General features: G+C 40.6%; 1 protein-coding gene across 1 annotated transcript; it reads left to right on the top strand.

Annotated features, from left to right (window-relative positions):
* The first annotated feature begins 518 nt into the window (after positions 1 to 518).
* Positions 519 to 14,329, top strand: LOC130162711 (zinc finger CCHC domain-containing protein 24-like). Its single transcript, XM_056366494.1, has 4 exons — positions 519 to 1,198; positions 2,605 to 2,805; positions 12,924 to 13,088; positions 13,181 to 14,329. Exons 1-4 carry the CDS (start codon positions 986 to 988, stop codon positions 13,292 to 13,294), a joined length of 693 nt encoding a protein of 230 aa, XP_056222469.1. The 5' UTR covers positions 519 to 985; the 3' UTR covers positions 13,295 to 14,329.
* Positions 14,330 to 14,635: the final 306 nt, after the last annotated feature.

The raw sequence follows: 14,635 nt of genomic DNA on the forward strand, positions 1-14,635 counted from the left end.
TATTTCTATTCTATTCCAAAGTCCATTATTGTTTTCATTGTTGGCCCCTGAATTCAACTCAGAAGATAATGTTGGGGCAGGAAGATGATATTTAATCAGTATCTAACACAGTATGGAAAAACCCGACAGCTGAGTCTACAGCTTCCAGTCAACACCCGGCCACAATGTGTGGTATTTCACATGTGATAACTTGATTGTACAATTTGTGAATTAGTGCATTACTGAAATACTACACTCAGTATCAACATAAAACACTAGATGGCAGCAGTTTACTTGTATTCGAGACGTGCATTGCAGGCCAATAATCTGTCGGTGTTGTAGTTAAATCTGTTTACCCTAAAACCTGATTGTCAGTGAAGGCATCCTCAGTAACCTCAGTAGTGTATGTATATATATGAATATATAGTAATTAGTTGTAGCAGCAGACCCATAACAATCACAATAGACTGAACTGCATTATTTTTTTTCCAAGAAATAACGAAACAACAACAAAGACAAGTAGGGAATAAAATAGTTTTTAAGGTAATTATTTTACACAAGTTGAGTGATTTCTTAAAACTAAATGACAAAAAAATAGGCCTAAATCATATTATACAATACAGGGCTATATACCATTTTCACTTTTACCTCCTTATTACACTTAGTTTTCGTTGATAATAGGTTACAGCAGGCTACAGTGGTTCAACATGTGAAGAAAAGGTAAGCAGAAAGATGCAAGCTCATGTTGGACCTCCTCCCGTTCGCTGTGACGCAATCCAGAGTCCTGGCCGGAGCGCTGCTCCAAGCTCCAAACTGGCATTCAGGCTTTGGCGCTTAATGCTTCCACTGCGCCCTCACTCAGAGACTGCTGTCCCGTTACTGGGGTCCTCTAGGGCTCCCCGGGTTAGAACACAAGGATCACACCCATCCAGCCGTAGCAAGGGGGGATGACTGAGAGAAGTTGGGTTGTAATCCAGAAAATCCGGCGCAGTCCTCCAACAACAATATGATGTCTGCTATAGAGACTGGTGCCCCCGTGTACCAACCTGCGCAGCTGCTCAACTGGGTCTATATGTCTTTGCAAGACACCCAGAGCAGCGCTTTTGATGCGTTCAAAGCCGAGTCGGACGCTTCTCTTCAGGACATGAACAACTCCAAGCGCAGCGCAGCTGATCTGAGCTCCAACTATCTGAACAACTTCTTCCATCTGAGGAGTGAGGTAGAATTCATGTGATGTTACGCTGTCCTATAGTAAAGACTAATGCTTTGCATGGAAGTTTACAACATTCACTTTATGTTGAAACTTACACTGATTTTTTTTTTCTTTTTCTTTTTCTTTTTGCTGCATATCAAATAATCTCTCTCCTTGGGTGTCCATGAATATCGTACCCACATATTTCACTCCAGGTTATTTTTGTAGCACATACAGTAAACCTCACCTGCATGCCTTCATTGGGTTGCACTGTGGTGAGTGGGTAGATTATGAATATGTGTTTTGTACCCTGGTATACTGCCTGAGTGTGTTCAGACTGTTCTGGTGTCAGTCTGCAGCTGGTGGAGGAATGGCAGGTTGAGAAAGACCTCTCACAAGGTTTTAAAAATGTGAGTGTTCACCCTGGCTGGCCTCTGCGTGGTAGGAGATATATGTAGCCTTCACGTAATGGGGATTGGTGTTGCTTAATTTAATACTGACCTGTGCAAGAAAAGTAGGACAATGGAAATAGAGCATTAAAAAGTGTGTTTTTGTTTACACATTGGCACCAAAAGTCACCAGCTTACACCTTTTCACTTTGAAAATGAAACAGTTCAAATGATATACTGTAACACATGCCACAGATATGCAGCAGTTTGATGTCTCATTCAGAGTATTAACCACTGCAATGTACAAGTGCATCTGATCACAATTCAGTCACTGTGATGCCCCCAGAGTAAACAGCCAGTGTCTGCAGGCTGTTCTTCATGTTTGCCCTGCGGTGCCATAGCACCCATCTCCTCCAGAGACACAATGATGCTGATTGTGTTGTGCCAATAGGACCAGTTGGGAGAATGCATGACAAAGGCATTTTGTTCTGATGAGGAAATGGACACTATTGGTGCACAGAGTAAATGCAGTAAAGGCAGCACATCTGCAGAAATGAAATAATGTCTGCTACTGTCAGAGAGAGAAACAAGGGTGATGGACTGACCTGCCGGCTGAAATGCTCTTTCATCCTGGAGTCAAAACAATGTTCTTCTGTGTCTTTGTGAAATGAAAGATACTTTTGTGTAGAGTCAAAGCTAATGCCAATTAATCGATAAATATATCAACAGAAAATATATCAACAACAATTCTGATCATCTTTGACGTCATTTGTCAAAGAGAAACACCATGTTTGCTACTTCCATGTGAGAATATGCTGCTTTTTCTTTGCTTCATATCATTGTTAATTGAATTATCTATGGGTTTTAGACTGTTGGTTGAACAAAACAACCTATTTGTTGACATCTCTTTGGTCTTTGGGTGATCATGACAATTGTTGGCTAGAGCCAGACTTTAGTGTATTAAGGTATCTACTGAATATTTAGACCTTTGCATCCACACAGTTCCATTGCCACTGATTTATCATCTTGGTTTTTCTCTGACAGGCCTTGAACAACAACTTCTACAAGAGCTCCTCACCCTATGGATCCCTCAACAATATCGTGGATGGCCTGAGCTCTCTGGCGGACCATTTCTCAGACCTCTCCCTGTCCCCCGAGACACGCAAACCCAGCAAAAGACCGCCGCCCAACTACCTGTGCCACCTTTGCTTCAACAAAGGACACTACATCAAAGACTGCCCTCAGGTGAGCCAGTCAGGGATGCAGTACCTCAGTCAGGTGCAGATCCACAAAGGCAGCTGAAACAGCTGTGCAATGTGTGGGCCATTTGAGCTGCCAATCAAATTCATCAGCATGTTTTGAAGAACATATGAAGTGCTGTCTGAAAAAGAGGAATTCATGAAGTGAATATAGTGTAATATTTGATCTGATTTGAGCCGAAACTCGGATCAAATCCACATGCTTCATTACAGTTGTAGGCATAAATTCACCACTTTTTAATTCAATGGTACTAAAACTATAAATTCCAAGACAGAATATTATGTTTGTATTCTCTTCTCAGCGTGAAATAGATTCCTCAGCACATATTTGAGTTAGATGTACCACTGCAGGTTGGTAATGAACAGCAGATGCCAGATTGGATCTCGGAGCTGGCCTTAATGAAAGATGATAGGTTTCTCTGTAGAACTAGGCACAACCTCTACTCAAAACACGAGAGAAATATTACCACTACTTTATGTGCAGCTGCAGTTCCCCATTGATGATGTTCAGAGGGAAATGCCTGACATTTGTTAGGTGTAATGGAAATAATCAAATAACTAATGGACAGGGTGTGTCCAAGAAAGCAAAAAGTCAAAATTCAAATAGGTGTTAAACATTTACTGGTCAATTATATAAAGAAGCCTATCAAGTGTAATTACTTCATTTTGTCACTCAAACAGAGGACTGAGTGATCACTCTCTCTCTTTAACTCTTTTCTACGAGTACCAATTTTTGTCAATTTGTGCCAGAGGTCTTTATGAACATGTCAAAAAAGCCAATTTGTGCAGTTTTTAAGAGTGTTAAACATGGTGCTACTTTTCTACAGGATTATTTAATTTCTTGGTATGTGTTGACTTTCTGCTGTATGAGCTAAAAGCCATAGTTTTGGGGATACACTTATTTGTTTTCATACTGAAAGTTAGATCTGAAGATTAATACTACTTCCTGTAGGTTACGGCAAGCACTTAGCTGGAACCAGCAGCCAGTTATCTTAAGTTAGCATAAAGACTGGAAACAGGGTGCACAACTTCCTGTAAAACATTTAATTGTTGATTTAACACAACATGTTAATAGGGGAGTTTTTTAGAAGAGCTGGTTGGGAATTTTGTTACCTCTGGATAGAGCCAGGCTACCTGTTTAAGCCTGTTTTCACTCATTATGCTAAGCTAAGATAGCCGTCTGGTGGCTTTAGCTAGCCTACATATTTACTGTACAGAGTGGTATCAATTTTCTCATCAAACTCACAGCAAGAAAACAAATAACCATTTCTTCTCTGGAAGCTCATCACCTCCACCACTGCCAACACAGAGGAGACTGCTGCAGCTCGGCAGTGAACAAAAATAGTGGAGCAATGTGAGGAATGCAGAGAAAATCATTTGCAGTGAGCTTATAGCTCTTAACTTTTTCACATCTGTGTGCACCTGGCAATCACTGCAAGAAGCGGGTGGGACTGTCAGTTCGTCAGCCTCAGAAATGTAGCCCCCGATCTGAACAGAGAAGCTTTCAACCACTAAATGTACAACACATTGACAGTTATTCCTTTAGGTTGAGCCGCTTAGCTAGGAGGGAAACATGCTTGAAACCCCAGTTTTTGCACAGCATGTTTCTTTCAAATGAAGAATGGAGAGGCATAAATCACAGCAAAGCAAAATGACTTGTTTTATAGCTGTTTTATGGACTTGATATAAATCATCTTATTAGCAGCAGTGACTCTCTTTGGACCATTTGTAGCATTCTTCCATAGCTGATCAGTTTGTTGTGGAGAGGCTGTATGGACAGGAATCAAAGAATGTCACGGCTCAGTAAGATAAGAAAAGAAGAAGCACACAGGAAGTGGGTGCGTGGGGGGCCTTTAACAGCCCCTTTCTGGGTGGAAGGGGGCCCATGTCAACTCTAAAAGTTTGCTTCTTTGATAAAGAAACTTGTGGCACCTCGGTTGAAACCCTAGGTGATGAAAAACAATGAAAAGGGAAAAGTGCCAGTCCATGAATTTGGTTTGCAGTCCTGCTTATAGATATAAGATACACTATCCATGCTGTGCTCAGCATGTCACTGGTAAACATCCTGTTGACAGCATAGCGGAGAGTTGGGTTACTTGCTTCACCAGGAGGTTAGGACGTCAAAGGATTACTCCGAGATATTTACGATTCTTCTTCGCAGCCACGCCCCTGAAAATGTTAAGAAATCTGGAAACCATTTCTTCTGCCTGGCTCTCTGCTGCTCTCGCTCTGCCTTAGAAAAGATGATGTCAGATTTTATCATGTGTTGCTAATATTTCAGACCCAAAGCAATGATTACGGAGCTGTCGTCATGACAAAAGGCCTCTTCAGTTGAAGCCGAGCTGAATGTTCTTCTGAAGCTGCAGCTAATGAACAAACTGCTTTTTGTTCTTGTTGGCTGGAATCTGAGGCATTTTTAGCTCTAGACAACCGAAATACACGCTTTTGGTACTTTTGATGTGTTACTGTGTGTTGGGTTGCAGTAAAATGACTATATTTCTAACATGCTATTATATTAGCGTGTTAAGCTTGAAATACTCCATCCAAAAAAATTACATCGCTAAATAATATGCTATTGGAACACCTTTCATCCCTCAAACCCAGGATCACAACGTTGTAATGACCCCTTTCCAATTAAGAAGCTGAACCCGGTTACTGTAAAGAGAATACACAAGTGACAGTGTGCTGACAGTAAATGGGTGTATGGTGGGAAGGGCCTGGGCTAAATAAGGAGAGCATTGTTTCTCCTGAGGGGCTGTGGAACCAGAGGTCAGGAAGTCAGGCTGTATTGTTCGCTCAGCTCTGCTTGGTTGCAGTCAACTGCGTCTCTCTCTGTCCGTCTGCCTGCATGTGTGAAGAAGCGGCTTTCGGACACTCATTTAAAGGGCCAGTGAGCAGTTGCCCAGAGATGTCTGTGGAAACAGTGGGTAGCACAGGAAATTAGTGTATGTCTTTACAGTTACAGTTTAATCATGTTTGAATGGAGGGGAAAAGTCTGCTTTGATGATTACTCTGGACAGTGGAACTTTTGATGGTTGAAACGCTTTCAGGGGAATTTCTTTATTTAGTCTTTGAAGCCTGAAACATGGATATTTTTAGATTTGTGTTCCTTAAGTTCTTAAAAGCATTTCATCCCATGATTCACTGTCCTTAACTGTTAATTAGTGAGTAGCAGTGCTGGTAGGCAGATTTTGTTAGGTTGGGCCAGAGCCAGGCTATCTTTTTCCCCATTTTCAGTTCTTGTGCTAAGCTAACTAGCTGCTGGCAGTAATTTCATATTTACCTTACATGAACATGATATCAATCTTCTCGTCTTAATTTTGGCAAGAAAGTGATTCAAGCAGAAGCATACAATAAAATTCCGCAAGATTCTGTTTAAATCACAATCTAACACAAAAATATGTCTTTCACATCCAGAATAAATGAAATTCTTGTAGTTTTCGCAGCTCTTTAAACAACAACTTCATGTCTTCATGTCAAACTATTCTTTTAAGACAAAGTGACTAGCCTTGATCAGCATTAGGGGATCCTGCTGAATGTATCAACATGAAGAAAAAAGCATTACTGAGCAACTGACTGAATGAATAGCATGCAACAAAAATACTATGGAGGAACTTTTTCTTTGTCATATCACAGGTGATCAGTTTTAGCTGAGCACAAACCAATTGCTAATACAATCCCAGTATAAGCCAGATATACCAGATGAGAAAACAGTGAAATTCTATTTTTCGATCAATGCCACAAAATTCTGTTCATTAAAGATTATGTTTGATCAACGTTTTGATGTTTGATCTCATAGTTTAGAAGGCATTTTGGGTTGATATCCCAGCTCAAATAGCGATAATGTTATCAGTTTTGTTTTAGGACTAGACATTGTACTTCTGTCCAGGTGGGGCAATACAGTTCACAGCCGAGCGTGTAACTGGTGAATCTCAAGCAACACTGTCTGATTTCTGTTGCTTTGGTCCTTTTGTTTTCACCGCTGATAAATGTATTATCTGTCCTCAGTTTGCTGTCTTGTTGCTTTTGGCCGCATCATATGCCAGGGAGGATGAGCAAGATAGAGGAAACCCTGGAATGTGGGGTAGATAGACTCCCTCTGATGAGAGCAGTGGCTGTCATCTGCTCAGAGCTAATGAACATATAAGAAAAGAATGCTGTAGAGTTCAGTGTTTGTGCTGTGGCATGTTTTCAAGAGAAAATTTGATCATAGATGACAGTTTTTCCAGTTTGAAGGACGTGTGAGGGAGGAAGGAAAGGGAAGCAAGCTATAGAACTGTTTCCCTTTCTCTGGCTTTAAATATACATGTATGTATCTGGGTCCCTACAAAATAATGTCCTTCCTTTAGGTTCATTATTGACCTTGGAAACTGCAAACAGCAGTTGACAAAACAATCATATCTCAAATGTCATTTACTATCTGTTGTGGAGCTTTCTATCATATTACCTGATCATCAGCAGATTGAGTTTTCTCAGTTGTCATGGATCTGTAGATGTTGAATGTTTTTCTGAGCACTTACTGTTTTCACCTGTTTTGTGTTTACAGTAAATCAATTTTTTCATTCATTCCGTAATGCAGTTATTGTTCATTTTACTCTTGAATTAACCTACTATAGTACTATTTATCTGGGATTTTAACAATACCAAATTATGGGATTTGGGGGCGCTATACCAAAATTTGGGATTATAAGGAGTAGGCTAAATTTTGAGGGAATTACACCAGATTTTAGTATTTACAGGTGGGACAACAAATTGTTCTGCTTTTGTTTGCCAAAGGAAATTTGGGTTTTTTGGGATAAAATATAATTATAATATGGTGGGGTTTATTAGGTGTGTGATTAATGTAAAGTATTCATTACAGGTTAGGGGTAGGGATAAGGTTAAGCTCAGGTTTAGGTGGTTAAGGGGAAACACACATTGACGAGGAAACTTCACTTCTCCTTGAATCTCCTGAGCCTTGGAACCTATTGCTCCCAATCACCTGACTGCCACACTCACCTGATCATCTGTTCCTCATTCCCCTAGTCACCAGCACAGTACTTGTACCAGTCATTTCCACCTGCTTCCTGCCATATTGTCTACGTTTTTTAGGTCTCAAGCTTGTAACGATCACGCCATCCTGCCGGTAACCTCGTTTTTGTTCTCGTTCCCTCTTCGAGTCGCCTGTACCTGCGTTTTGCTTTTTGAGCTTTCTTTTTGACCATCGTGACTTTGATGCCTGGTCTATTGTAAGATTTACCACTTTCACTTTTCACTTAAAGTCACTTAACTGCACCTGCCTGCCTGAGCGTCTGCATTTGGGTCCTCTATTCTGCACTCTGTGACTTGAAGGGACATGAAGGGTGTAAAGGTAGATGGCACATTCATTAATAGCTGCTGTTTATTGCTGTTATGGCTGCTGTAAACCAACGAGAGACGTGTTTGACCTCCTCCGCAAAATGTGACTGCAGGTTCTTGTGTTTTCCTCGTTTAGACTTTGACAGCAGTGAGAGATATAAAGCATATGATTAAATTATTCCGACAGTGCAAAACTGAGTATAACTGCACCAATTACTGGACATGACAATAAGATTAAACTCACTGTTGGCTTGTTAGGGACCTCCTGGGAATCTGAGAATCACTTTGACAGAATGACCCGCCATGCCAAAGTTTACTCCCCTCGCAGGAGTCAGAAGATTTGTTTGCTCTCTTGACTCTCGCTCAGCTGTGTTTTGAAATAAAGTTGGGAATATTTTTCTGTTGCGTCCCTTGTTTGTCTGCCAGCCCGCCTGCCCCCGTCATTCACTCATTGTGAAACATAAAGCCAGTTTACAGCTGTATATGTCATCAACCAGACCACAGCCAGGACTGGAAGTCAGTCAGTGTATTGGTAGATAATACTCCTCTCAAAAGCAGCAATGTGTGTGAAATAGATGCTGAGAAACATAATGTCTGTGAATTGTGAATGTATGAGGGTATAACTCTGCTTGTTTAAGGGTTCTGGAAACCTCTGAACAACAGGCTTGATGGAAGACTGAAAATGTGGAGAGGCATGTAGTAAAATAGAAAACAATCCTCCGCTCTTTGGCTTCCAATTGTTTGCATCTAATCACATTTATCTTAGAAGGAGGGAAAGTTAATCCATTCAGTATTTCAGATGTGCCAGATTTGCAGAAAGGCTGTGTGGAAGGATTACCGCTTCAAGCTGTTAAAGGAATCATTTGATATCTGGATGTTTCTATAAGTGGAGCATTCAGCCCTGATAAATTCTGGAAAAGAGGAAGCACCATTGTGTGTAAAAACAGGACATAAGTTTGCTTCCATTGGCCAGGGAGCGTCTCATATCTTGTTTCCTTGAATCATAGCTATAGTAGAGAAGCTTCATGTGCAATGAACATTTACATTTAAGGAGTCAGCACCTATGATACAGGGAGTGCAGCTGTGAAAGAATATAATGGCATGTCGGTATACTTACAGTCAAAAAGTCAAATATTTAAAGAGAGAAATGGTTTAGCATTTAGATGTATTAGCACCAGGGTATCAGTGAAAGAGAATGACATGTATTACATGAGATGGATTTTCTGATTAATTTCAGTTACACTAAAACTGTTATATTACCTAAATATGTTCAGCTATACCTGCTCTGTGCTTCATTACAGATGTGAACAGACATATAATCAGAGATATTATCCAAATTTACTCAGGTATTCTGATTAATTTTCTAAGGTCCATCATCAGTAACAGTAAGATTTGTCACACTGTGGCAGAGGCAGCCGTCTGAGTCTCTTAACTTTAAAAGTAGCCACATGTCGTCTGCGTACACTCAGCAGATTTTGAATAATATTTGGATGTAGGACAACAGCTATTATTTTCCAGGGTGACATCTTCACAGAGTTTTCTCCAAAACCTGAAGATATTCATTTTACAATGATACAAACCAGACAACTGCAGTAAACCCTCACATTTGAGAAGCTGGAAGCAGCAAATGTTTGGCAGTTTTGCATGATAAATGACTTGAGCAGATAATTGACTACTGTCCCCAGTTAAACTAATCATTTCACCTCTATTTGGATGCAGTAATAATTGTTTTCCATGCATAAATCTAACTATTTCAATACTCTTTTTTAAAGGACAATGGAGAGTCATTGGTTTGTTGTTTTAAACCCTGCTGGAGGTAACTGATTTCACAAGATAATGAAAAGTGTCTCTCAAGTTGACGCAGGCGTCTTTAAAACATAGGAGACCAATAGCTGTGGATTTGAGTCCAGGCATTAACGTGTTGTTTTGCTTTGGTAACAGCCGGGCTTCTCCCCGGTGCTGTGGGGGTCTGATACAAATTAAACCCAGCGAGGGAGAGAGAGAGAGCGCGCGGCGGGTTTGTTAGTGTGGAGTAATTGACCACATGGTATCCAATAGGCTTGGTGTTGCTGTGTTCTCCAGGATGAATGTCTCATGGGGGTATGGAAGTGGGGGAGAGAGTGAATGAAGGAGAGAGAACGGAGAAGGAGGGGAGGGGTGGGGGTGTGTGTGTGGGGGGGGTTTGGAGTAGTCCATTGTTTATCCTGATGGATTCCAGATGATGGCAGAAGGAGGCAGCCAACCTCCTGGGCCTCTCTCACCAGGCTACAAGGATCTGGGCCAAGCTTATCTGCTGCAGCCTTAAAATCAGGCTTTACATCGGCCAATGCACTCTGGGGCTGATTTAAGTAACACAATTTAAATGATGGCTCTTTGGCTTGGGTGTGTTGTAATGCACATAATAGATTAATAAAAAACTATTTATCTTAAAAGAAAACCGTTTCTCACACATGGTTTTAGGCTGCAGATCTTTGATCAAATACGAAGAATCAGATTTGGGAGAAAATGGGATGTTTGTGTCAATTTGAATGTTATGCTTTGTGTCAAACAAAATGGGGAAAAGTCAAAAAACAACCTTTGACCGAGTCCAAAACATCATGCCTTCATGTTTTTGGCTCTGCTATTGGCATGTCTCTAGGGATGGCAAGGTTTGTCTGTCAGTTGGTCCACCACTTCGGTCCAGATTGAAATATTGCAACAATTACCGGATGGATTGACGAAAAAATTTAGGAGCGACCCAGGAGGGATGTATTCTAATGACTTTGATGGCTCTTTCTTCTCATGGGGATGTTACAATGAGGTTCAAATTTGTGGTTTAGAGTGAGATGTCTGAACAACTTTTGGATAGATTGAGAAAAAAAAAAAAAAAAAGGGCCTTCAGGGTGATTTGTAATAACTGTGGTAACTTTTCATCAAGCACCATCTTCAGGTTAAAAATGAATTTCGTCCAATACTGTGACATTCCCATCAGGCTCAGCTTTACTCTGTTTAATGCTTACTAGCTAAGGTTAGCATGCTAACATGCAAAACTAAGATAGCGAACATGGTAAACTTTATACCTGCTACACACCATGTTAGCATTGCCACCGTGAGCATGTTAGCATGCTGACATTAGCTAAAAGGACCGGTGTGAAGTCCAGAGAGAGAGGGAGTTGCTAGCATGGCTGCAGAATCTTGTTCCTATAGGCAATACTAAAGAAAAGAGGCCACAAAAACATTTTCCACTATTGACCATAAATGTGTTGCAGTTCTTCGTTTTATCCTACGACATAAAATATGAAGTAAATGCCCCAGTCTTGATTTCTTGACCATGAAGAACATTCTTACTTGTTGTGCCATTTTTCTGCCTTCACTCAAACTTTCCTGGTTGTCATAACAGTGTCCATTCACAGTCAGGTCAAAAGTGTGATCGTCATTTGTCGGGTGTCAGTGTCACATCTTTGGATGGACCGGTGGAAACGCTGGAGTGCGCCATGCCCTTTGCTACCCTGTGGGCTCCAGACTTTAGGTAGAGTTTGTTTTGCTTGTTCTGCTGAGTGAAAGCTGTTTCCTCCCTCAGGAAGATGATGCTCTGTCTGCTCGCCCTGTAGGCGCTTGAGAGAGAGAGAGGGCTGCCATCAAAAGTGACCTCCCACAGTGCCTCATGGTGGCTGAATGATGCAAACACAGGCCTCAAAATGCCTCACAGTGGTCTTAACAGTTAGAGACTTGGCTGTTGGAACTTTCAACATGTTTTTTTTAACAGATGTAGTCCTGGAAATGAATATAATGATCTGTTAGAAGTTTTGAACCTGACATATGTTCCTGCTGTGAAATCAAAACAAGATTTGATGTGAACTCATCTGGTGGTGCGGGCCGTGTCTTAATTTTGACTTGCCCTACTTTTCAGCTGAGGTGCTTTTAATTTAAACCAGTCTTGTCGAGATGATTTCTTTGTGATGGGTTTTGGATTTTGTCATGTTATACAAGTGCAGAGTTCATCTGGGTTTTATTTCCTCCCTGCTAAGATCTTTCTGTCCTGATTGGTGGGCCGGGGCCAGCTGGGAGGGATGACTGAGGGCCTAAGGTATTTGTCCTATAGCAGGGAGGCCTCTCCCATTGGTCCCCCCACAGGCCGGGGCCTCCTTTATGGTCCCTCGGGAACACAGCTGGAGGGAAGGAGTTCATTTTTAATGGGAAAGCGGAGACTCCTTCTTTTCTGTCTAACAAATAAATTACACTGAAAAATTACAATATGCTCCAGCTTCCATGGAATAAACCATTTAATCATTTCTACTTGCTTCTATAGTGCAAAGATGCTTTTTAATTTCTCCACCATCCTTCTACATATATACTTTAGATAAGAGAAGAAAAGGTTCCTTTAAAATGTGTGGCTCACTCTTCCGGGACTGTAAAGATTAATCGAGCACCAAAGCAGATGATCTGTTATCTAACTAACAACAGAAACCATAAATAATCATTTCACTTCTGAGACAAAGCTACTCCTTAAACTCGACTCTCTTGACCACCAACAGGGCTGCTATCACTTCCTGTTCTAATCACGCAGAGCTTCAAATTGGCCGCCGTCCAAAGAAACCACATTGGTCAGTCGGTCTCCAGTTAAAGGTGTTGAGAGGCAAAGGCCAGAATGTTTGCAAAGCTGCCGAGGTTCACACATCGAGAAAATATGTCATTTTAAAGCATTTAAGCAGTGAAATGAAGCTAAAAGTGGGTTTCACATGATGTCAACAATGTATAAACTGTTTTCTACCATACATTTCTGTTCAGGCTCGACCCAAAGGTGAAGGCCTGACCCCGTATCAGGGAAAGAAGAGGTGTTTCGGTGAATATAAGTGCCCTAAGTGCAAGAGGAAGTGGATGAGCGGGAATTCCTGGGCTAACATGGGACAAGAATGTATCAAGTGCCATATCAATGTTTACCCTCATAAGCAGGTGACAGCACAAATCCGAAGTTTTGTTGATTAGTAAATCAGTAAACATAACTCCAACGTTAACTAATGAACTTTTTTGTTATTTGGTTCCAGCGACCTCTGGAGAAGCCGGACGGGTTGGATGTGTCGGACCAGAGCAAGGAGCATCCACAACACCTGTGTGAAAAATGCAAAGTCCTCGGCTACTACTGCCGCCGCGTGCAATAACACACTCTGCTTGACTTCCTTCATTTTAATCGAAAAGGGACGGTTACATTTTAATGACTAAAAACACATGGTAATAAACTCTATTGTGCTGTAATGCATCTAACAGTTTATTCTCATGAAAATAGTCTCTCTGACGCCGTGACTCTCGGTGTAAGAGGCTCATTGTGGAGGAATTTTTCTACACTTTCTCTCAGTGGAGACGAGTACGTTGCGTTTGCTGGGTGCTAGTGAGTTACTCGGTTGTCGTTATGTGAATAGTCATTTGAAGTCTTAACTATGAACCAAGAATCTTACCAACTGTGAATTAAGAAACTTTAGCTCTGTGTCTGCCTTCACTCGTCTCGGAACAAAATTCACGAGTGAAGTTTCCAGATGAAGATTCTCTTTTACATGTTTGTATATTCCAGAAATAACTTAAAGTGATGTTTTCTGTATAAAATATGCAACAAGTCTTTACTAAGAAGGATATGCAGTATTAGTGTGTATCTGCATTATTGTCTGTATTATACGTACTGGAGGGTACATAATTTTTGAATATATTTTTAAGCCATTACGGTTTTGTTGATTAGTACACTTTGTGAAGGAATATATTAGCCAACTAACATTTATTCTTTATATACTATATGTGCCTACAATTACTTGTGGAAACACTTTGTAGGTCGTTTGTTATTCCAAAGTTGTAAACCAATGCAATATGATAGAAACATTTTTTTTTTCTCCTGACAAATAGAATAACCACCACCAAAGTGCTTTTTATGGGTTGTAGGTTGTAATGTCTCATGTTACATGACAGAAAAAAAAAGGAATAATGTGAATGTACCAAAGATCATGAAGGATGAAGTGGAAGGTAGCATGCGCAAGTTGCTTTAGATGGTGTCTGTGACGATAAATAATGGTATGGAAAAGAAATACCCTACGGTTTTTAACTGTTTAAGATGTGTGACACGCCATTTAATGTGCCTTATTTGGAGTAACCCATGAGATGGAGCTCTTGATCTCTTAAAATGTTTTTGTATTAAAATGCATTTAAGCGAGTGTTCCTGTTTTTTTCTGCTGCTCTGCAAAATTGGTTTTTATCTCTTATAAAAAATATAAGCACATAAGATTATAGTTTTTAATGCATCCATGTTGCAGTATGGATTTGAGAGCTGAGACTGATAATACCACACTATCTCTTCAACATTAACTAATCCAGATGTTACACATTTTTATCTTCCCACAACAGAAAAAAAAAACAAAATTTTTTTTTGAGCATCTGGAAAAATTTACTTATCAGATTTGGCTTCATCACCTTCTTATATACAGTACCACCACTGACAGAACCTAAAGCAAGCTCCGATG

This window comes from Seriola aureovittata, chromosome 21 (assembly GCF_021018895.1).
Source record: "Seriola aureovittata isolate HTS-2021-v1 ecotype China chromosome 21, ASM2101889v1, whole genome shotgun sequence".
Classification (NCBI taxonomy): domain Eukaryota; kingdom Metazoa; phylum Chordata; class Actinopteri; order Carangiformes; family Carangidae; genus Seriola; species Seriola aureovittata.